The sequence below is a fragment of the Lissotriton vulgaris genome, chromosome 12, assembly GCF_964263255.1.
Source record: "Lissotriton vulgaris chromosome 12, aLisVul1.2, whole genome shotgun sequence".
NCBI classification, from domain to species: domain Eukaryota; kingdom Metazoa; phylum Chordata; class Amphibia; order Caudata; family Salamandridae; genus Lissotriton; species Lissotriton vulgaris.
Window position 1 is genome coordinate 259,190,145 of NC_141700.1, and position 25,477 is coordinate 259,215,621.

General features: G+C 41.4%; 1 protein-coding gene across 6 annotated transcripts in view; it reads left to right on the forward strand.

Moving 5' to 3' along the window:
* Positions 1–25,477, forward strand: part of NDRG4 (NDRG family member 4) — an 888,963-nt gene that overhangs the window by 463,219 nt on the left and 400,267 nt on the right. For all 6 annotated transcript variants that reach the window (XM_086947800.1, XM_086947798.1, XM_086947797.1 and 3 more), the window contains exon 3: positions 25,192–25,236. In XM_086947800.1, the coding sequence (XP_086803926.1) occupies positions 25,192–25,236 (45 nt within the window). The remainder of the gene's footprint in view (positions 1–25,191; positions 25,237–25,477) is intronic.

Consider the following 25,477-nt stretch of genomic DNA (forward strand, 5'->3'; position numbering starts at 1 on the left):
CACAACAGAACATCCATTGTGGGCGGAGCATATGAAATAAAACCAATATCCTGAAAATAAGGAACAGGACAAGTAGTAAGCCTACAGAAATGCTTCTAGCACGGAGTGTATGAAAGACAGAATTACTCCCAAGACAGTTTGGAAGGTACTAACAAACCCGAAGCCCATTGTTTTTAAAAAAGTGTACTACTTCTGCAGTAATTGAGGCATAACAAAATGTGGTGCACTATCTTCCCAAAATGGTATGGGAGGTTAGTGTGTAGTAACTACTGTATCTCAGAAGAAGACCATGCAACTTAATGATCAAACATCTCCCGTGCAGATGTTGAGGAAACTTACTTCTGAAAAAAATAATGCTTTCAGTTTGCTTACAGCATCAAAGTTCACATTTAACATTGGAATCAATGGCCAAATTGTCACTTCCTTTTATTGGCAGGCAGATGGCATAAGTACTTGTGACAACTGGTCACGACCTGAGTAACTGTCAATAGATATGGTATTCCCGGTTTCATCCCCCAGCAATCTTGGTCGTTCAACATCAAATTACTTCCATTCGAAAGCAATCTGAATGCTGGTTGAATTACAACCACTGGGGAACCCTTTAGCTAAGAGGACAAGTTTGCCCCGGAGACATAACATGCTTCCTGAAGTATAACCTTCCTGCAAACTAATGAAGGACCTAAAGTGTTCTCGCAGTCTGCACTGCTAAGCAAAACCTCAGTACCCCCATTTCTACACCTGTAAGTGAAAGGTGGGAGCCATGCCTCATGTACAAATCTCTCCTCCTAGCGCTTTGTATCTGCCTACTTGATAATGTTTTAAACAGTTCTTAAAGTGAAAGGTTGAAATTGGCAAATAAATAAACCCATGTATTATCCAGTCAGCTGATGATGTCTCTACTACAGTAAAGGGTAATTTCTCCAGTTTTTCAGTGTGTAACATCATGTACATTGCGTCTTTTCGTGCCATGGTTGTATGGTTAAAATTGACTTGTGGCATTTAAATACTTCCATGAAATGTGCCCATTGTGCAAAGTCTGCAAACTCCAGCGCAAAAGCATGAAAGATCAAAGCTGTATTTGGCCATGGTGTAAAAGGGACATATCACTCTGTATGATTTCAATAGCAGATGACACAATGTTACCTAGAGAATAAATCCTAGTAGACAACGTAGGCACACCATTATCAACCACTGCTAGAGCCTTTTCTAAATTTGCTCTGTTCCCCCCCATGTTAGATTCAAGTATGCTCCTACTTTATATTCAACACAAAGCTTTCTGTCACATCACTTTTAAAACTGCACCAGCCACCGCTGCATATAATGTTATGTATAGGGCAAGACTGGACAAGGGAAGGCATAATTACCTCTCTGAGTACAGGTGGCCACCAAAGTAATACAAGGTCCAAAATTAAATCTAAGAAACATATAGTGACACTGGTCAGTAATTGTATATTTAAATAATGCCCACAGTATTGAGTAGTCATCGTGGTGTTGCTCACATAAAGGTTTAGGAGTGGGTGATAGATAAGGTGAGTGGTTAAAAACATACTTTTTCCTGGGCTGGGTGTATTAGACCTAATCATGAGATGAAGTGTGTTGTCAGGTTCTTTAATTAGATATATATAGGTACCAGTTCTGGAATTGGAAAAAAAATATTCTGCGAACCATTAAATTCCAGGCCAAGGTGTGGCAGAGAAAAGGGTGTTGAGTACAAGGGGCGGAACATGAAGATCAGAGTCTGACAGTCAACTTATACATTTATTTAAGGACATTTGTGACACAAAGGGTCTCATTACGATGTCGGCCGGAAACCAATGCGACTGACTCCTTGTTGGAATTAGTTCTGATGTACATGCATTCGGCGAGTCCGATTGACCGATGATGATGGTTACAAACACCACTCAGAAAGTATCTTATTAACTTCAATAGGAGCCTGTGTTCGGACTGAAAAACACAGGGTCTCATTGAAAAAAGGAGTTGTTGCAGAAATCATTGCACCCTGTTGCAGGCACCCCATGGTGCCTGCGACCCTGTGCATTGTTTTAAAGGGGGCTCCCATGGGTACCACCACGGGCCCAACCAGAGTCCTCAGGGTGAAGGGGGACCTTCTATGGGCCCCCAAAGTCAGTTTTCAACAGCCGTTCCGTGTCGGACAGACCAATTTGGAAAGGCTGTCCAAATCCAATATCATAATACATCAGTCGGAACCGCAGTATGTAGAGCTGTACGATTCGGCTACGACCGACTCAGAATCTTCGAACGCTGTAATCGGTCAGTCGGAAATGTTTCAGAGTCAGTCGGAAAACATAGGTTCTGACACGGTTTAGGAGAATCCGACTGCCGTTCGGAGCCTTTCTGACCGACATTGTAATGAGGCTCAAAGTCTTTTCAGTTTGCTTAAATGGTCACAAAGAGGCTCCATTTTAAAATATCTTACAGGGGTAAGACACTTGTTGTAGAGAGCATCGTGTGCCCAGCAAATTTAAGGAGATTATAATAGTTGTTAGAAATGGGGGTCTCTAGTTGGCAGAGGTAGGTACCTTTGTCCAAATAGGGACCCTTGCTTCTAGTCAGGGTAAGGGTTATACACTCTTACAATAACCCCTGCTCACCCACTTGGTAGCTTGGCTTATCTCAGAGGCTGTGTGTAAAGCATTTGTGAACACATACAGTAACAGTGAAAACACTACAAATGGACACCACACCAGTTTAGAAAAATAAGTAATCTTTATCTAAATCAAAACAAGATCACACAACAAAAATCCACAATACAATATTAAAAAAATAAGGCTTTCAAATGGTAGAAATAGTTCAGTTTAATGCAAGTTGTAAATGCGACACTTTTCTCAAAAGTACCTTTTTTCTCGTGCTGCGGCAGGCGCTGTGACGGTTTCCTCCGCGATGCATCGGAAAACAGGTGCGGATGCGACACGGTTCTTCAGTGTTGCGTCGATTTCCCATCTCCCAGCGACAAACAGTCTCCAGAGGTCCTAAACAGCAGCAGGCACCTCTTTGCAGGTTAATATTCCCAACAAGGAAATTCAGGGTGCTGGTGGTGAAGTATTTGCGTCAATGAGACTTCAGAACAGGAGGTAAGCTCAGTTTCAAGCCCTTGGAGATCTTCCTCAAGATGACAAAACAAACAGCGAGGTCCTTTTCTCCATTCCTTGGCAGCAAGCAGCCACTGCAGGCCAACCCCAGACAGCAAACAGCACAGGGGCAGTATTCCTCCTCAGCTTATCTGGCTCTTCTCCTTGGCAAAGGTTCCTCTTGATTTCCCAGAAGTGATCTAAAAGTCTGGGGTCTGGGCCCCTCCTTTCATACACCAAACTCCTTTGTTTTCTGAAGGGAAAGAGAGTGCATGTACCCAGCCGAAACCAGTTCTGTGGGGCACTTTGTAAGTGCACAACAACCTCCTTTGTCAATGTAAGCCCTGGCTTCAGACACACCACAGGGGGGCGGGCCATCATTGTGGAAGGCAGGCACAGCACTATTCAGGTGAAGGTGCTACTCCTCCCACCCCTCCTGACTCATCAGACTTCTGGAGCCACAGCCCTCTTCCAGCCCCTGTCACCGAAAAGCCAGACATGCAATACACAAACCTAGCAGAGGCACACTGGATGGTTAGGCAAGAAAATACCTACCTTCTAAAAGTTGTATTTTCAAACAGAATGTAAAAATCACCCTCACTAAAAGATGCATCTTAAGATTCTGAGTTCAGGCACACTAAACATTATTTTCCTATCTTGTTCCTAGAGTCACTTATGTTTATAATATGTTATAAACTAACTCCCCATTCTGGACTACGGGACCAGATAGCCTTGCATTAGTGAAAAACGAAATTGGCAGTATTTCACTATCAGGACATGCCACACATATCAGGGCATGTTCTATCTTTAACATACAATGAACCCTGCCCACAGGGGTACCTTGGGAATACCTTAAGGGTGACTAACAAGTAGAAAAGGGAAGGTTTAGAGACTGGCAAGTGTGTGCACTAGCCAAGTCGACATGGTAGTCCTAGACTGCACACAGAATCTCCAATGGCAGGCCTGAATCACATTTTACAAGCTGCTTCTGTGGGTGGCACAATCATTGCTTCAAGCCCACCAGCAATCAATCAATTCAATACAAGTTTATTTGGACCAAAGATCCTCAAACGTTTTTAAAAAGTACATTAAGAGAACATCTAAAATCACAATTCGTTATTAAAACATCATAAAAATTCATCTTATACACTCAGCTTTCCTTTCAACTTTGCACATGACATTGGACACATGAAATTGCATAACATTTCAGTTCTAATCCCTTTTAAGAAATACTTTGACATTTTGGATGAACTTCCCCATGGCACAGTCTATGTCTAGGTGGCTCATTTCTGTTAAAAGGTTTACTGCCTGAGCCCTGTTTTTAATATCATACTTTTTAAAAATCGGCTGTAAAAACTCTATTCGTATATCTAAAACCTTTTGGCAGTCTACTAGTATATGTAAAATGTCACATGTTGTTCCCAAAGTGCAGGTGCATTTTCCCTTACTGTCTATCATAGATCTTTACACCCCATTGTTCTCGTAGCAAGGATTTATGCCACTTCTTAACCTTAATAAATCTCTTCTTAATAGACAGTCAGGTAGCCTATTGATAGAAGGGAAGTGCTGTTCTTTTTGTCATGCAGTGGACATAAAGTGGTAATCTTGGTCCTGTGCTCGAGAAATTTCTTTTCCCTGGACCCTAAGTTCGCTCTTGTTGACCTTGATCAGAAGAGTGTGGGGCCATAGCTTAACCTTCATTAAGTGAAACGCTTTAGTGATGGAAGCTCTAATCTCTTTTGCCCATGTTAACTCGCTCTTTACAATCTCGTTTTTGCACCATTGTGAAATGTTTAAATCCTCTTCCGTTCCCAAGCGCTGCCAGAATCGTAGTAGTGCCATACAAGCTGGTATACCCCACAAGGTAGTTCCCAATTTTAGTCTCACTGCCTGGACCATTGATGACTTAGGCAATGAAAATAGATTTTTTAACGTCTTACCCTCCTCGGCATCCCAACCATGTTTTCCACACAAATAAAGCAATTCTGTACCATACACAAATTGTGGAGTTATCATAGCTGAGTAAGCTTTTAAAACTGGTCTGTCAGACATCGTACCATACATTTTTTTAGTCCACTAACCGATGCTGATGATCTCAGCTTTAGTGCATCTAGGTGGGTATGCCATTGCAAACTTCTTTCGAACCACATCCCCAGATACCTATATTCTACTACCTTTTTCAACTTCTCAGACCCAGAAACCAAGTAAACCCAATTTTCCTTCCAACAAAACCTAAAATCTTTGTCTTATCCATGTTGACGGCAAGCTTTATAAAACGATAATATTCGTTGAACCTATTTAGCTTTCTTTGCAGACCAATTTCCGTTTGATCCATAATTACAAGATCGTCCACATATAATAGGCATGCAATATGTTTCCCATCTTTCTTCGGGCTTGCCCCATTTACATTGCCTAAAGTTGACAGTAAGTATGCAATGAACAAAGAGAACAGCAGAAGGGCCAATACATACCCCTGCCTCAGCCCATTACCAATCTCAATTTTCTGGGATAAGCTTCCCTCCACATCTAAAATTATTTGGGCCCAATTGTTTGTATGGAGAGCTTGAATCAGTCCTAACAAATCCCTTGGGATGTTCTATCCAATCAAAGTCTCATACAGCAGCTCCTGGTCCACCAGGTCAAATGCTGCGCGGAAGTCCATGAAGTAGCAGAACAAACTACCCTCTGCTCAATCGACTTCCGCGCATTGGACCAGAGAGCAAAACAGTGGTCGACCGTTGAATGTCCCTCTTTAAACCCTCCCTGTTCCAGGGGTATAATCCGATTTACTTCTGCCCAGTCCTTAAGCAATCCCAAGATTACTTTAGCGAATACTTTTTCTCCTATATCAAGGAGATTTATTAATCTATAGTTTTTGGGGGCTTTTGGATCACCTTTTTTGTGGATTGACCTTATAATTGCTCCTCTCCAGTTTTCTGGTACAATGCCTGAGTTTAGGATCCCTTGAAACATTTTTGCAAAAAAGTCTGCCCACCACTCAGGCGTGTTTTTATAATCACTGCCGGCAGATTATCTGGGCCTGCGGCCCGAGTAAGATTCAGACTTGCTATTATTTTCCTAATATGGCTGGAAGTAAAGTGTTCCTTTATATCCTCCCTCAATCCTGTCCATGCTATTGCACTTGCATTCTTTAGCAATGCCCATTTCCCATATATTTCTTCCAGTCAGCCTGTAGTGTAGTTCCTATATTCCCAATAGGCTCTGCGCATTGGAATAATATATCCTATAGATATGACGTAGGACTTAGGTCTACTAGGTCGCTATCGAATATATTAAACTTAATTGTGAGTGTCAGCTAGCTCAGAGGTCACTAGAAACTTTCTCGAGTTCACAAGAAGGGATTTAGTTTCTGACAACCGCATAAACATGACAACTTTGTTTCCTCAAGATAAAACTGATCTTCAGAGTCGTGGAAACAATAGATAGACATTTTACTCAGTCATTCGTGCATACTTCGTTTCACCAGAGGTGCAGAGAAATAGAGAGATGGACGTTTTCAATAAAAGTATTTATTGAACAGTCTTCTTTCTTATGCAGAAGAAATGAACTGCTACAATCGCGATACTGATTGTAAAGTATAATGCGTACAGTAAAAAGAGTATTATAAAATAATACTCAAAAAGCATTGTAAGGTTCCTAAACCATAGATAAATGCATACATAAATAACAAAGGCTAAAAAGTACTCAACTGGTGCTTCAAAAATACGCCTACCCCGATGTACCTAACCTAAGTCTAGTATGAGGGAAGAAGTAAGTGGGGTGTAGCATAAATTTAGTATTCTTTTTGCAAAGAATCTATCCAAGATTTCTCTTAGGGTCTAATCAGCTCCGTACCTTGGTTTAGAATGAAGGAGGTCATTCTTAGGACTCGATTTCCCAACAACCCACAAGGGTAGCTTGTAAACACTGGAGCTGGATTTCTCGGTCAGAGAAAAGACAGCTTCTCTCTCAGTGCGTCTGCTGGAGGGTCGGCTTCCTTCAGCACTTGCTGTAGCAGGATGCGTCGGGCAAGTAGATAGTCGAACTGCTCCAAACCACTGTGTGTTTGCTAGGGCAAGTGTGGGCATATTTATACCTTGAAGGTGCTGAGATTGACGTAAAGGTGGATATAATAACGTCATCAAAGAGTCTCAGTTCTTTGAAAACTCCATGAGTTTTTGGATAAATCAATATTCAAGCAAGGGGAAGTCCTTAACTGCTGAAGCCGAGTTTTCCAAGAAATCGTTGTGGACTTTCGGAACTAGTGGAAGTAGCCATGCCGTATTTGGACTGCATGAGCTATGTCTAAATATGGTTATGATTTCTATGCCTATATACGGACATGGTGATTTATATCTATATAAGGGCATGAATTGGGAAAATTACACTAGGGTCCTAAAAGTTTCTACAACACCCACTCCACTTTATTATGTTCGACATTACTAAATCTAAGCATTAAAACATATCTAAAGCATGTGTTTACAACCCCACCCAAAACAAAATGCATTTTAAATGGTTGCACACGAAAATGAGCATTAATACTGAACGTATTTGAAAAGCAATGATTTAATTTCAACCATGTACCATGTTGTTAGTATTGCTAACTGAATGAATCATAACATTTACATATATGAAATGGCTCTAAATAAGGAAAAAAGGGTTGAGACCATCCAATAGCAGAATATATAAACTGTTTCGGTTTCTTGATAAGGTCAAATATTGTTTCTAGGAAGTGTTCAAAGAATTCTTGTTCTCTAAGAATAGTTCTACTTTAAGCAGATTGCTTTGTGCCAAAGTTAATTTTTGGAAAAAGTCAAATCAAATCATAGAAAAATAGAGTTCCAAAGTTAGAAGTTTTTGTTTTGAAAAAGCGAAGGTTGAATTTAAAGCTGATAGAACGCTGTGTGCTAACTTTAAAAGTTATTCTCGGTGTCAGGAGAAAACATTAAATTGTCTAGGCTGGCAAAGAAATCGTCTACCACAGTAGATGAAAGTGAACCACTTCATTAAGTAGATCAATCGTACACAGATGAGAAGCATTGCCATCAGTGTCAGCCGGGTTAGCAATGCTCGCAGTAGATAATACCTGTTTGCCTGTTGGTCCGCGTACCTCACCTTCAGCTGGATTTGCCGGTGAGATCTCTATGAATGCCGTCATCAGGATTAGTAGCCGTTGGGGGCAACACAATACATGAGCCGTTATCGGACCCAGTAAGGGGTCAACATCCGTTGGCATTGCTGAGGGAAGTGTTAGACAGATATCCAACACGCATTCCTCTCCACAAAGCAGGCATCGTAGAACAGGTAAGATGCAATCTTGCCAGATTGGTCTGAATGACAGGAACCACGTGCTATTCAGATCTCTCAAACGAGCCAAGCCAAGAATCTGTGTTATGCGTTCACGATACTGCATTGCCAGAAGAGCATTCTCCATGTTAATGTGGGTATCGCTGGTGACCGGACTTGCTTTAGCAGAGCAGGAGGAAAAAAAATAGTATCTCTGCTATGAGTCCCAAGACCAGAGACAGTCCACCAAACACCGAGTGCACGAAGTTAGGAAAAATGCCTAGGACTGCTTCAAAGGGTGCTAACAAACCCGAAAATATTGTCTTAAATACATGTACAATACCACTGGTATCAGACATGTTTAAGATACGACCTAACATTTCTGCGAAATGTATTGGTCAGTTTGTTGATATTAAGACATGTATCTCCGCAGAGGACATCGCAACTTGCAGATCATACGTCTCTCTGGACCAGGTCAGTGGCACTGTTTTTTGTAAAAGAATGGCTTTCATTCTGCTTAAAGTATCAATTCGTATAGAAGAGATGTTCAGTTAGGCCATAGTGGCGACTACCTGTCTGTCTTAGTTTTCGGAAACTATATTTGCATACAGCAAGTGACCCTGGCTGACACACTAACGAGATAAGCTATCCCTGGCATCATTCCACAACAGCTCTGTTCATTCAGCATTATGTTCCTCCTATTGGAAAGCTGCCTAAAAATTGGATCAATCACTGCTGCCAGTGAACCCTGCAGGTGGCATGATAAGTTGTCCAAAGTACCATCGCAGGCTCTGTGTAAATTAATGCCTTGACAAAGAAGTGTACCGCTCAATGTGGTTTTGCAACTTGTACCACTATGAAATACCTTCTTTACCCCACTCCAACTTTTGTGTGTGTATGGTAAATCCCAGGTAGACTTTATGTATTCTTTACCCAACCTTTCATACAGGCCTGCTGGTATGTGTTTTAAGCAATACTGAAACTGGAATATCGTCACTGGTATCGTGATGGTGCCATGTATTATCCATTCAACGGCTGGTTTCTCAGAAACGTTAATGGTAATCTTTCCAGTTTTTCTATGCTCAACACCGTATAGTCTGCACCCCTCTGTGCCAAAGAGATTTGTTTATCTGTAAGGTTAAATCCAGTAAACAATGACGTGGTGTTGATTAGACGCCAAGGCACATAGCCTGAACAAAGGTTTTGTAACGTCCAGCCTAGCAGCATTATAGAACCCAATTGAGACTGGCCACGTTGTAACATTAGCAAGTCCTGTTCCATTATGTCTATGGCAGAGGATACAATGCTGTCCAAAGAATAAATTCTGGATGACAGAGTTGTTAAACCTGTGTCAACTACAGAGAGAGCTTTCTCTAAATGAATACGATCAATTTCTCGTATTCGTTCTGCAGTTTCCATTTGCGTGACTTTCCATCCTTCATTATAAGCAGCGTATATACCGGCGTATACGAAACGTTTATGACGTTGTTTGCGAGGTCCTAGTAAGAATTCTCTCAAATCAATGCCATCTTTAAGTAAAGTTAAGTGTTCTTTTATATCTGGGAGTGCAGATTTTTGTAGCCACTCAAGGCACAGTTTTCCTACACTGTAAATTGTTATTATCCCTGGATGTTGTCTCTGGACATATCTCGGATCTGGCCTAGCTACTTTAAATCCTTGTGTCTTGTTCAGGAATCTATCGTGACAGTTATTCATGTCTGTGGGCCAGATTAATGAATGAAACGTGAGGCTAGAGGTGTCTCTAGTCGCATCCCTTAGCAGGCACACACATTGTTGTCTTTAGTGAAAACAAGAAAGACTTCCACTCAAGGTTTGATTAGAATTCTGTTGTATTTCTTGTAAATTATATATTCAGTTTCTTCAATTTTTCAAAAAGTTCATTTGTACATTTTCAAGGACTTTGTGAACAATTTCTTAGTTCAGGCAATGTCTATGTTGTACATCCAATGCATTTCGGGCATTTTCCTATGCCCTTCATCAGGGATTTGACACTGTGAATAATAATGTGAATGACCATTAGTGTGGGGTCTAAACATATAAATAAACATCAATTTGATAGGTATACTGATGAAGGTAAGCCTACTTTTAAATCAAACATGCTGTACATTTGCTCCTGCGTGTAAACATATTGTTCAATTTGTGACAGGTAACGTTTAACACCTAAAAACGCTGGATTTAAACATGATATCGGCGTGTCACTTACATGCCTGACGGTAAAAGGGGGCTCGATTCTGTCAAGGGATAAAGAGAATAGAATTGCAGTAAATTGTTTACTCTCTTCGTTACAGTGGTGGAATTGAAGCACATAAGCGTGCGTGTAACTAACCTGGGATGAGGTTTGGACGGGTTCCGATCCGGTGTTAATCTCAAAAAACGCCAGCAAGACGCTGTTTGCCGCGTTTACCTAATTTAAAAGTTGCCGGTCACGTAATGCCGTGTTAGAGCGCGTCACGTGTGGGGGGCGGGAATGGAGACGATTGAGGTCTCATACTTATAATGGTTAGTGCGGTTCAGGTAGCATTACAATCGTGGTGAGGGTGATCAATATCACTGTGTTCTGGGGCACGATATGTTCAGTATGGAATTAAGAAATTTAAAAAAATAAAAAATAGATAAACGGAAAGGTCGGGGATCGAACTCTTAAGGAGGGATATGCAAGTGGGTGTCACTTACGTGTTGAGGCAACTGGAAGGTGGGAAAAAAACTAGGAAAAAGGGTTGATAAAGGTGTCAGTGTCTAAACTGAACATGTGGAAAAAAGGGTGTCAATGTGTGAACTAAACATGAACAAACACAGTGGAAACACAGTTCGATCTACTGAGCAAATATTTACAGATAGCACGAAAGTTCAATCCTATCATTTAAACCATTTGGTTTCTGGGTTGACAATTTCTGTATCCAAAAGTTCTCCCTTTTAAGGAGGTGTTTGTTATTGTCTCTTCCCTCCAACTTATCAACAGTTTCTAGGATGATGAATTTGATTTGTGACACATTGTGATGCTCTTCCACATAATGTGAGGATAATGCTGATTTCAGATTTTTTAACCTGATGTTGGACTTGTGTTCCGTAAGACGCACTTTGATGCGTCGTTCAGTCTTGCCCACGTACATCTTGCCGCATGGGCACTTAATTCCATAGATTAAATTGCTTGAATCACAGGTTGCGTTGACCCTAAGTTTGATAGGGTAGCCTTGTCGGGGGTGGTTAATGGTGTTTCCTTTTATTATAGAGTTACAGTTACCACAGTTTAGGCAAGGTTTCGTTCCTGTAAAGGCTATGTCTTTCTTCGGTTTGTATTGAAGGATTTCCCCCAAGTTTTTGGCCCTGGTGAAGGCAAATAGAGGCGGTTGACAAAACGAATCTTTGAAGTCTGGTTCGATACTTAATATTGGCTAATGTTTCAGAATAGCTTGTTTGTATTTTTTAGTCACTGTTGAATATTTGGAGACCACTACTGTACGTGTTTGTTCGTTTTTTTCTTTTGGTGTTAAGAGTTTATTTCTGTTAATTTGGTCAATCCTTTCTTCGGTTTCTTTTAGTAGGGTTTGGGGGTAACCTCTGTTGGAAAATTTGTTGGCCATCTCATCAAGTCTTATGTTGAGTGTGTCTTCTTCAGAGGTAATGCGCTTGACTCTAGCCATCTGGGAAAATGGAAGGTTCCGTATCAAATTTGGTTCATGGAAGCTTGAATGTAGTAACATATTGTTTCTATCTGTCGGTTTGACATGCAGATCCGTTGTATATCCCTGTGGGGTGATTGATACTTTCACATCCAAAAAGTTGACTGAACTGTCTGAGATATTCCAAGTTAATTGAATCCGTTGGTCTATTGCGTTGAATTTGTTGAGTTCAGCTAGTAATGTTTCCTCAGTGTTGGTCCAAATCATAAAGTAATCATCGATGTATCGGATTATCATCCTTAGGTTATTGGTCCAAGCTGTCTTTGTTAAGATATGTTGGTGTTCATACCAGTGCATAAAGATGTTAGCGTACACGGGTGCGGCCGAATTGCCCATGGCCATCCCGGTAAGTTGTTGGTACCATTCTTCTTTGACTTTAAAATAACTGTGGTGCAAGGTAAAGTACATTAGTTCCATTAGGAACGTCTGTAGTTCTTGATCCAAGTTTGTGTTCTAGAGTGCTGCTTCCATTGCCTCAATCCCCATGTCATGGGGTATGCTCGTGTAGAGGCTGCTGACGTCTGCAGTGCAAAGAATTATCTTTTCATCTGGGTTCCATGGTATTTGTTGTAACTTCAGTGGGCCAGATTAACCATTTTTTCCATTCTGGATTACTTCTGTTTTGTTGTAAAATATAATTTACCTCCTCATCTGTAGTTATATTACTATCAAGTGTGGGTTTTGGTATGGACGGTTTGTTTAATTCTTTTATCTTAGCCAGGCCAAGACAAGATGTCTGTCGAATAGTTTCATTTAAGAACATTACCTGTTCTGGGATGATGCAGGCTCTGAATAATGCTTCTAAACCTTGTACCTGCCAGTCTTTTGTGCCCCAGACATTTTTTGTCTCAATGTTGTCTTTCCAAAAGTTAAAGCCTAATGTGGACAATTGTGATAGGTATAAGGCACAATGGCAATGTGGGTGGTTCAAGAAATGTCACCAAAGGAAGCTGCATATACACTTTGAAAATCTGATCATCAATTCGTAAAGTTTATGTAAGTATGTATCAACAGTTTATACAAAGCATCTGCAACATTATATACAAACATATAATCACAAAAGTGTTGGCGTTTCTCAAGTGAATTTTACCAAAAAAGGAAACTAAACTCCTAGAGTGAGACGTAATACTGTGTAGAAAACACAAGGTTTCAAGTTTACATTTGGTTTTAAAGAGACGACCAAGTAATGTATAAACAATCAAAATACAGCAGTTGGAAAGTGTAAGCAACTGTTGTGCACAATCTGTCTCTTTTTATCTGTCAACGACGTTTCGACCTGAAAATGATGTCAGGTCTCTTCAGGATTGGTCAATAAGGGGCACCTTCAAAGGGCTCGCGCTGCTCAGAAAGCGAACAATAAGTGACACCGTGAGGAAATGGTGAAAGCCAGTAAAAACTTACAGGGATCCCAGCCAGGACCCCTGATAATGGTGAAGTAAGCAGGCAAACGTGTATTAATATCGGTCCGTAGATCCGTGGTATATGTTGCTTATACCAGACGATGCTGGCGCTAGGATGTGGCGCGTTGTTCATGGACGGTCTCAACGGCGTGGCCTCTCCTCTGAGTGCGATGACCACTCAGAATTAGGAGCCTTCGTGAAATAAAGTATCACTCTTATATGCTCTCATGAACTATGGAGAGTTCTATTTGACTCTAGATATTGCCCTGAAGAAGTCTATGGTTGACTGTACCAAGACGAAACACGTGTTGGCGGCTAGTGTGATTTATGAAGAAAGACGGAATTAATAAACAGAAGATTTGAAGATTACTCATCTTTTGGAATTTGTTCACCTGTATTGATATACTGTTGCTTAGCTCAGGATATATTTTGTTTATCGTCTATATGTGGTTTTGTGTTTAACACGTTCCATGCTGATGATGGAGCCGCTCCGTCATCAGCTGCGGTTGGGCTGTGCTGATGACGGAGCGGTTATGTCATGGCCCGGCCGCCGCGCCTGCGCAGTGCTGATTTCACGCCTGCGAAGCGTGTTCTATTGAGCGGGGCGGGCCATGACGGAACCGCTCCATCACGAGCACAGCTCAACCGCGGCTGGTGACGAAGCGGTTCTGTTACCAGCATGCGGCCGCCGCGCGGCCGCCCTGCCCTGTTAGCGCTGCAGCGGAATAGCCGCCGCAGCGAAAGGGTTAACATTACCCAGTTTGGTTGTTGGTGGGTGAACGCACCTTATCCTTTGAGCTTCTGATATATTGAAAATTCTTACAGTTATCATACTCCAGCACAATTAATACTCATTCACCCCTTTCTTCGTATTTGCCTCTCCCATATGTGCTTCTTGAATCAAAGCACCTCTCCGATTCCTATTTGGAATTACCCTATCCCCCACTCCAGGGATTCGAGCAAAGGGAATGGAGTTGGCATCAATTATGTATGAATATTCGAGTGGATAGTTTAGAGGTAACGCTGCAGAGCAGCCTTTGCTTGTGGCATTGACAGCTAGCATTGTTTCACCGTCTATTTGTGTTTTTGAACGAGTGATTGCAGCTACGGAAGCTGTTTGCACAGCTGTCTTTGCGGCTTCATCAGCCAATGAATTCCCTGCAACGTGAACGCCATCACGCTGATGACTCAGTGTATGGATCACGTGAGTCTTCTGTAGTTCTTTCTGTAAAAGAACTACTTGTTCCCAAAGCATTTTATGCTTGATTGTGCCACCTTTTGCGTCTTTGAAACCGTTTTGAACCCAGTTCTGCAAATATTAATTGTAAGACTGGACGCAGTAATACGAATCGCACACTATGAGTGTGGGGAATTCGCGATCTGTATTTTCAAGCGCCTTCTTGAAAGCTTGGAGTTCAGCTCACTGAGCTGTACAGTCTCCTAGGGATTGAGTTTTTGTGACCATAGGCATGAATTTACCATCGCGCCAGCGACCTTTAACAATCGCGCACACAGCACTATAAGCTTGTTTTCCCCCAATTGCGGGTTGTGCTGATCCGTCTGTATAAATTATACATCCGTAATGTTCTAGAGGCAGAATCTCAGTGGGCAGAGGACATTCTTGTTCCTATTGGAGAAATTCTTGAGTTTTCAAGTAGGGGTCAATAGGGTATTCAACATCTATTGCAGCAAGAGAATTAACCCATTGTATCCATTTTGGATGTAAGGCTTTTGCATTTGGAATGCTTTCCTTTGTCACTACTTCTAAGGCAGGTACAGGAGTAACGACTTTTATGCGTTTTCCCTGCGCGAGGGCTCTCTATTTTGCTACTGCAGTTTGAACCGCCGTCAGAATTTTTCTGTTGAAGTGAATTTCTTTTCAGCTTGTGTGTACAAATGTGATTTGTAAGCTATTGGTACCTTTTCACCTTCATTAAACGTTAGGTATGCGAATCCGCATCTCTCTGAGATGATTCAGATTACAAGGTTTCGTTCATTTACACGTGTCTGTAAATGGGTTGTTGCTAGCATGTCTGTTTGCACTGAACGCAAAATTTCTGTGTTTTTGAGTCCAATTATTCGGTTTGAAATCAGGTTTGATTAGTTCGTAGAGAGGTTTAACCCTTTCTGGGTAGTTTAGAATGTAAGTTGCTCCGAAATTCAGGAATCCTAGAACTGACTATAAGTTTTTCAGCGTTTTTGGAGGTTGGAGCAGCGCACATTTCTCTAAAAAGTTTGCTGCCAGGTTTTTGCCTTCACTTGAAAGTTCGTATCCTAGGAATAGGACGTTGAAGTGGGCAATTCTTGATTTCTTAAAATTGAATTTGTACCCTTCAGAGGCGAAGCCAAGTATTATGGTGTTCACCCTGTTCAAGTGCCTGTCCAAATCATCGTCTGACATAGATGTCATCGACATATGATAATGCTCCATCATCGTACGTTTGCAGTAATTCTGTTACTCTGGCTGAAAATAATCCAGGACTATTCTTGAATCCCTGTGGGAGACGACAGAAGTGTCGCTGTGTCCCCATAATTGAGAAAGCGGTCAAGTACCTGCTTTCAGGTGCAATGTTTTGACAGAAGAAACTGTTTGAAATATCTAATGTTGTTTTATATTTTTTGTGCACGATGTTATTCATCAGTGCTGCATTGTATGCATTTTGTACTGCGAAGGTTTTGCAACAAGAATTTAAATGTCTGTAGTCCAAAACTAGACGATATGTATTGTCTGGTTTGGAGACAGGAAACAAAGGATTGTTCATGGACAAGGTGCATGTTTCAATCAACCCTTGGTATTCAAGTTGATCTAAGATCTCCCTGACCTGTTTTTAAGATTCTTGTTTAACCGAGTACTGCTTCTGAGCAGTTGGTTGATTTTTTAACTGGATCTTATGGTGAGGAGAATCCTAATCCCATCCCACATGATTTTTATATAATGCTGGAGCCTGGGCCACAGCCCATTTTTTGGCATAGTGTATTTTTTTGAATAAGAATATGATTTGAGAAGTCTGGCATAATTATCTCTTCCCCATATGGGCACTCCCTGACAAAGTCAGGTGGCCAGTCTTTTTCAGCCAGAATAATGTCATAACCCTTAGATAGTTTTTCCCAAAAGAGTGCTTTTATTTTCCTAGTTATATCCCCCTATATTCGGAGTGTTACTTCATGTAACTTATGTGGTACACTAACCCTGGTATCTGCAGTTTCAACCTGAATGCATTCATTCAGGTCCACTGTCTCCAGATGATCCTTCAGAATCTTGCGAGCTATGGTAATCTCTGCTGCGCTGTCCAGCATTGTCTGGGCCCACTCCCCGTTCTTGAGTTGTGTCCTCAAGATCCTCGGCATGTCTGATTTTTAGACTTGCTACCTTCTTCTTGGTGAATTGTGTTTTCTTATTTTTTGGAACGTGTTCATCGTCTTTGGACGTCACACGTTCTTCCTTGTGTTCTGATTGTCCTCTTCTTTCGGATTTCTGCAAGGAAGTCTGAAAGGTATGAGAGGAACTTGTATCAGTATCTTGATATCTATCAGGTTTTCTTAAATTTTCCCTGTTTCTTTTCAGAGGGCTCCTTTTAAGGAGACCTTCCTCTTGATTGAGAACACTTCTCTTTAGGAAGAGTCTGTCTAGTTTTTTCACACTTCTTTTTAGGAGTAGTGAGTGTTTTTTTTAATAAAAACTTTTTCAGGATTTTCTGTTAGTTCGGACTTTACTGGTTTCCCTCCCAAACTATCTCTTCCTAGTTCTTCATAGGATTTTTCTATTATCCTGGCCAGTTCATATGGTTGCTCAGTTACATCAAGTTCTTTTAGTTTTTTGAGGATCGCCACGGATGCTGCTTCACCTTTAATATTTGCTAATATTATAGCTGAGACCTGCTTGAAATCTTTTAGTAACTTCATACCGCGATTTAAAGCAGGTTCTGCCCCGTATTCATTTGTAATCTGTTTCAGGACGTCTGATATCACTGCCATGGATGGTACACCATGAGTTGTTGTGTAGATTGCAGCAAAGACTGTACATCAAGTGTCACAGTCCTCCAGGTGTGGTGTGATCCCCATTGGTAAACAGATTGTTAGAATCCTGTGTTTCTCATGAGGTGTACTATCGCGAAATACTGCCTTGATCTGAGTAATTTTTTGAGCTAACCAGAATGGAATCTGTTCCCTTTTTGTGGGTAATTTACCAATGACTGATTGTATGGTCTGTGGTGAAATTTTGTTTCTGTTCCCTTGATGAAGAGTTTGCTGTGGAATTCTGATAGGAGGTTGGACTGTTAGTGTCCGCATGACATATTGTACCAATTGTCTATGTATTTTGATTAATTGTTTTAGCTGAACTAACAGTTCTTGGTCTGTCATTCTTTCAATGTCAGGATGTGGTGTATAGCTGGCTAGTCTAGGCCATGTTGCTCCTGGTCTACCAAGTTTGATTTGCTTGTGGAAAGATAATCCAAGAATAGAATACCTCTGTCTGCCGATATTCATGTGCCTCTATGACAAATATAACCCTACCACCTCTCAGTGATAGGCCATTCTCCATGAGCTTTAAAGCTATTGTTTTCCTTACGTTTTCCGGGATGATTATAGCATCCGCGTCATTTTGTTGAACACCTGTAACTTCAAGACCTGGTTGGTTTGCATTCACTGCAGTTCCACTGGCCCCGGGATTATCATCGTCGTCCATTTTGTTGACTGAAAGTTTGCAAAGCAAGTTTTATAGAAACAAAGATAAGGTGCACAATATTTTGGAACACAGTATCCTTCAACGTTGAACAAACCAAAAACTAATACATAGGATTTTTCGTTCTACTCAGTTATGGCAGATATTTTTTCTTTTAACCCACTCCAGACGTCTATTGGAGTATTTTACGGAAAAAAGGGGTCTCTGTGAAAAGCACGACTGAGTTACTCTGGTATCTAGCGTTAAATTAGTGCCTTACCAAATGTTGGGCACCATGTAGTGTAGTTCCTATATTCCCAATAGGCTCTGCGCATTGGAATAATATATCCTATAGATGTGACGTAGAATTTAGATCTACTAGGTCGCTATTGAATATATTAGACTTAATTGTGAGTGGCAGCTAGCTAAGAGGTCACTAGAAACTTTTTTGAGTTCACAAGAAGGGATTTAGTTTCTGACAACCGCAGAAACATGACAACTTTGTTTCCTCAAGATAAAACTGATCTTCAGAGTCGTTGAAACAATAGATAGATATTTTACTCAGTCATTCGTGCATGCTTCGTTTCACCAGAGGTGCAGAGAAATAGAGAGACGGGCGGTTTCAATAAAAGTATTTATTGAACAGTCTTCTTTCTCATGCAGAAGAAATGAACTGCTACAATCGCGATACTGGTTGTAAAGTATAATGCGTACAGTAAAAAGAGTATTATAAAATCATACTGTAAAAGCATTGTATGGTTCTTAGACCATAGATAAATATATACATAAATAACAAAGACTAAAAAGTACTCAACTGGTGCTTCTAAAATATGCCTACCCTGATGTACCTAACCTAAGTCTAGTACGAGTGAAGAAGTAAGTGGGGTGTAGCATAAATTTAGTATTCTTTTTTGCCAAGAATCTATCCAAGATTTCTCTTAGGGTCTAATCAGCTCCGTACCTTGGTTTAGAATGAAGGAGGTCATTCTCAGAACTCAATTTCCCAACATCCCGCAAGGGTAGCTTGGAAACACTGGAGCTGGATTTCTCGGCCAGAGAAAAGACAGCGTCTCTCTCAGTGCGTCTGCCGGAGGGTCGGCTTCCTTCGGCACTTGCTGTAGCAGGATGCGTCGGGCAAGTAGATAGCCGAACTGCTCCAAACCACTGTGTGTTTGCTAGGGCAAGTGTGGGCATATTTATACCTTGAAGGTGCCGAGATTGACGTAAAGGTGGACATAATAACATCATCAAAGAGTCTCAGTTCTTTGAAAACTCCATGAGTTCTTGGATAAATCAATATTCAAGCAAGGGGAAGTCCCTAACTGCTGAAGCCGAGTTTTCCAAGAAATCGTTGTGGATTTTCGAAACTAGTGGAAGTAACCATGCCGTATTTGGACTGCATGAGCTATGTCTAAATATGGTTATGATTTCTATGCCTATATGAGGACATGGTAATTTATATCTATACTAGCAGCCCGTCCCGACGTTGTCCGGGTATGAATTGCTGCTGGCCAGTAGTATATTGTTTTGTAGGATTTCGTTTTGATAGCATTTCTTATCTGTGACAGGCCTGTGAAACGCTCTGATTCACAGTGCACCGCTGATGCACTTAAGAGTGCGCGTTCAGTAGTGTGTGAATTCGAGTTTCCCTACTTTATTTTTCCTTGCAATATTATATAGCGCCAACTCGACAACATGGCATGGGCACAATTATCATTACAGAAGAACACATTCATTTGTGGTAGGCACGGGGAAATAAAGCGATTTGCCTGGAATCAAAGGATATTGAGCTGATGCAGAGATTCAAATGTAGCTCCCCAGCTCTAAAGTTCGCAATTCTAGAACTTATGGCGGGAGGTGTGTCTAAAAGTGTATGTCGGTGCTGGCCATCAATGAGAGAGACCTGTGCATTTTTCAAATGGGTGGTGAAAAAATATGAGTATGTTGCTGGAGATGTGGGCCGCCGTGCCACCAATGTACTTACCGGGGGTGGGTAAACACCCATTATTCCGCAACTTTCTTTCCGCATACGATCACTCCGCATACTTTCATTACGAAAGTACCATGACTCCGCAATGCCATTATAACGCATGGCATTACATTTTATGTGCTTTTACCACGCATACAATTACAACGAAATTTGTTGTAAATGCATGAATGGTAAAAGCATGTTTTTTTAATGTTTGGATAAGGTAAGTATGGGTATAGGGGTATATGTTTTGGGGGTACTGAGGGATATGTTTTGGGGTGTTTGGGTAGTTTAAGGGTTCAGATATAGTTTTGGGTTATGGGGTACAGGGGTAGTTTTAGGGTTTAGGGATAGGTATGGGTTTTGGGGTACAGGGGTATTTTTAAGGTTCAGGGCTAGGTTTGGGTTTTGGGGTATAGGGGTATTTTTAGGGTTATGGGGTAGGTTTTGGTTTTGGGGTACAGGGGTATTTTTAGGGTTCAGGGCTAGGTTTGGGATTTGGGGTACAGGGGTATTTTAGGGTTCAGGGGTAGGTTTGGGTTTTGGGGTACAGGGTTATTTTTAGAGTTCGGGGCTAGGTTTGGGTTTTGGGGTACAGGGGTATTTTTAGGGTTCAGGGGTAGGTTTGGGTTTTGGGGTACAGGGGTATTTTAAGGGTTCAGGGCTAGGTTTGGGTTTTGGGGTACAGGGGTATTTTAGGGTTCAGGGGTAGGTTTGGGTTTTGGGGTACAGTGGTATTTTTAGGGTTTAGGGATAGGTTTGGGTTTTGTGGTACAGGGTATATTTATAGGGTTAAGATGGGTTGTGTTTAAGGGTGTTGGAGTATTTTAAGGAGAATGGGTGGGTTATGATTATGGGGTGCAGGGGTATTTAAAGGGAGCAGGGTGGGATTAGCACACGATATGAGACATGGCATGAAGGGCGGAACGTACCACAAGCCCCCAGCATTTGTCACGCCCCAGGCACACGCCCACAGCACAACGCAGACACGGCCACAAGGGACTACTTTGCTGGCACGGTTCTTTTACCTTTTAAATGTATATGGTGGGCGTCTGCATAGCCTATGTCCTTCTGCTGCCCTTTCCAACGCTGTATTCAGTGTTGTGATTGGAGCTTTGGTTCCTGAGATTACCCGCCTCAAAGGTTTGGGCTTTCTCTTTATTATATTAGTATGGGTAAGGGCATGAATCAGGAAAATTACACTAGGGTCCTAAAATGTTCTACAACAAGCCCACCCAGTTGTCTTCGGGGACCATACACTGCAGGGATCCTGATGTTTTGCCGGAGCTTTCTTGGACCAGCTTCCAAAACCCTTTTATGTCTTTGGACTCAATTACAGCTAACATACTTGCCAACAACTATCTTTATATGTACTTTTTTTATTTCTAATTATCGATTTATATTTTATTCTTTGTTTCTGGAGGGCCAGGGATACTTCCACAATATACCTTGCCCTCAATCTTCTTTCACTTTGTCTTATACATGCTTTGGCTTTACGGCATTCCTCGTCGAATCATGGTCGATCTTTGTTACTGGGGTCTCTTTTTACTGACTTGTGACTCCTTCAAGGCCCTAAAAACATATTAACTAAAAATTTAGTACGCATAGCATATATAGAAGAAGATTTAACACTATTTCTGCAGAGTAATTGACACTAAAAACACAACTTATGTGTAGATATAATAAAGATCAATCTTATGTTTCAGCTATAAAGAAAATACATACACAGCCACATTGGTCTTATACAATTTGGCAACGATTGCACAAAACCCCAAAAAAGGTCAGAAGAGAGTAGTGAAATTGAAAGTAGGACAGAAGGAAGTGCAAAATACCACAGGGATATAAATACTTATAAACAGAGAGAGGATTTCGACCAGTGTTCCGATGGTTATGTTCCCAGCTTGATGCTTGCAGTAAACTCCTGCTGTCTGCTATGGGCCATGGGGCCCCCTTTAAAATGATCGACCTGTCCTAATGGTTGTACCTCCTCCAGACTTATCTATATGCCCTACTGGGGGGGGGGGTTCTCCTCCTCCCTGCAATCTGTCATCAATCATTATATATGGGGTGGCAGGACCCCCAAGGTGGCACTCAATAAATGTGTGCAAAACCCATATGATGGAAGGTTGGGACTGGTGGACATCTAAAAATATTATTATGCCTATAAGCTCTTGCCCATCAATGACTGGCTGTATGCAGATGGGATGACTCCTCGATTCGTCCTAGAGATGTCCTGGGTCACAGTACCAGTGCTTCTTGCATAATTTTATAGGTACTGGGCTTCTAAGGATTTACCCAAAGTTACCAGAATCATGATTGATTGTTGCCACAAAGCATTGAGGGCTGTGAAATGGAATGGTAGACTTACTAGGCAAACGCCTCTCTGGCACAGGACCTGGTTACTGGTTACAGCTCAGCGGATTTTTGGGGTGGGACGCTATTGGGATCTCCACCCTGGGTGAGGTCTGGAAGTATTTTTGGAAAACAAGCTGCATATTTTTACGCTGAAACTCATGACCTGGCGACCTATTTTTCAGTCGAAATACACAGAACAACTTATGAAGAATATATTTTTGATTCATTTTCAAAACATTTGACATACAAAACAATTATTTACATAAGATAAAACAGTATATAAAAAATATTGGATCAAAACATGATTATATCTAAAAGAATCTAACCACCGAATGATACACAACAGGAGACCCTACTTTAATCTACAACCCTACTTAAAATATAATTGTAGATTATTAAGCACTCAATACAATTTGATATGTAGATACAAGAGTTGGAAACAAGACGATATCATAAGATCCAATCTCTGAACATTGGTCAAGATAGTCGTCTACCAATGCGTTTCGGCAGATCCTTCGTCAGGGTTTTTCTTTAACAGTGGTTACCAATGTTAACTACTTCTATTTTCTATGTGACAACGTCAACTTTATCTTCTGATTCAATAAATGTATCTAAATTCGGACTATTGGCCTCACTCCATAGTAAATATCATCATGGCATAAGTTACGCCTGATTGCCTTTCGCTGAAGTGTAGAACTTGATAATGTTAAAGGGACATCGAAACCGTTCCTCATGTATTGAAGATAGTATGCTAACTCTCTTATTTAGTCGAGCGGTCTGCTATAATTACCATCGCGGAGATAGACCCGCTGATGTAGTGTAATTGAAAGAAACAGACAAAAGGCCTCGAATCTAAAGACTCTATTTTCTAGATGTAGTATATATATAGGCATAGGCCAAGTTCCTGGTACGTTGTTCTTTCCTGAGATGATTAGAGGCCTTCTGGGAAATTAGACCGCTCCTATCTGGCTTCCAAACGATGTCCCTCGAGGGTCTGGAAGTATTCACACATGAAGTCCTTTGGGCAACTTCAAACAGAATTTATGCTTCATAAGACACTTTTTGTATATCTTCAGCCCGACACACTCAGGAGAAATCCTCCTAATATCTCTAGGACATCCCAGACTTCAATCCGTTAGAATCCAAGTTGATGTCAGTAAGAGAAGGGGCGGGCTTATGTCCTCAATATACAAAGGCTTATTGTCAACATGCCAGATCTGATGCAGTCACTTAGGGAGCCCTGGGTGAGTGATTTGAGCTGGAGGATGAAGGCTGGGTTGAGGCTAAAATGGCTGCATGAGAGCTTGTGATTCTGATGCTGCTTTCTCTACTTCGATATAAATATTTTCATAGAATATGTTCCACACCAACATGCCTGCACAGGATAGGAAAGAACACCTCACCAGATTGCACTAGATGCGGAGTTGCTTAGGATAACATTTTATACATGGTATGGGAATGTCCTGTGATATTCAGATACTGAACAAGGTTTCACTCACGCTTGTCTGAAATTACTGGGTTTCTGACTAATTTGGACTCCTGCATGGAGTTGATGGGAATAATGTCGGGATGGGAATTGGGTGGGAAGAAATTGGTCGCAATGTGTCTGATTATTGCTAAAAGGGAGATAGTACGGAAATGGAGATTGGTGACGACCCCAACTACCATAAAGTGGACACGAACAATGGACTTCTGTGCAGCTGCAAAAGAAAAGGCTATACTTGGCCCAAGGGTGCCCTAAGAAATATTCAAAAATGTGGTCACCGTGGCTGACTGTGACGAGTTAATTGTTGAATACCTTAGACTGGGGGGCTGGGAGATGGATGACTTGAGGAAATCAGTTATCCAATATATGTAAGGGGAAACAATTACACTACAATTCAGTTGCTATTCAGTCTCTTCTGCCCAACATCCATCAGTTTCCCATCTCCTCTACACGTTCGTTAATTCTGGTACCCCGGAGTTAGCGTCCTTCGGTGCCTCCATCCTTGACAATGTGTTCCTTGTACAGCGTCCCCTTGTGTAAAGTGTCCAGTTGTACACAGTGATCCATGTTCACAGTGTTTACTTATACGCAGTGTGCCTTGTGCAGTGTCCAGTTGAAAATAGTGTTACATTATACAAAGAGTTCCTTGTACAGAGTCTTTAGTTGTACACTGTCTTCCTTGCTATTCAGTCTCCTGGACTCAGTGTTGCTAGCACTTCGGGCTCTTGGACCCAGTGTCCCTAAATGCCCTTTTTCCTTTTACACTATGCCCTTGCTGTTAAACCTCTTGTACTCAGTGCTGTTTAGTATCCAGTATCTTGTACACAATGCCTGTGGCTGTCTGGTCTCTCATGCACACTGCCTCCCTGCGTATCGCTCTCTGTTGTACACTTTGCCCCCTGATGTCTACTCTCTTATAAAACCTGCCTCTTGTAGCTAGGGTTCTTGTATCCAACATTCTGTTGTGCCTTGTCTCCTGAACACAATATCCATTAATATCTGTCACTAGTACCCTGTGTTCCTGAATGTCTTATTTCTTCTACACAGTGCCTCCTGCTGTCTAGTCCCTTCTGTAGTGTGCCCCTAACTGGTATAATTCTTGGACACACTGCCCCCTGCTGTCGAGACTCAGATACTCAGTGTTGCTTACTCTCCTGTCTCTTGTACACATCGCCTCTGACAGTCTTCCCACTTTATATTCTTGATGCGCAACTGACTGTCTCTTCTTTCTTTCTTTTGTAGGAGAGCACGGACACATTCCTGTCTGCCGTCGACACTGACTGGAAGGTAAGGGCCCAGGCCTTGTGCCTGCAACACTTGAATAGAAATTGTGAACACACTCACAGTCTCTTGGTTAATGAAAAGGGGGGAATTGGGCGGTAGGAGAGAGGTACCACTGCACTGGCTATGGAGGAGACCAAATTAAAGATTACAAAACCACTGATTATATATATATATATATATATATATATATATATACGCCATTTAAATTCAGTGCATGTAAATGTAGTTCATATGCAGCTGCGGT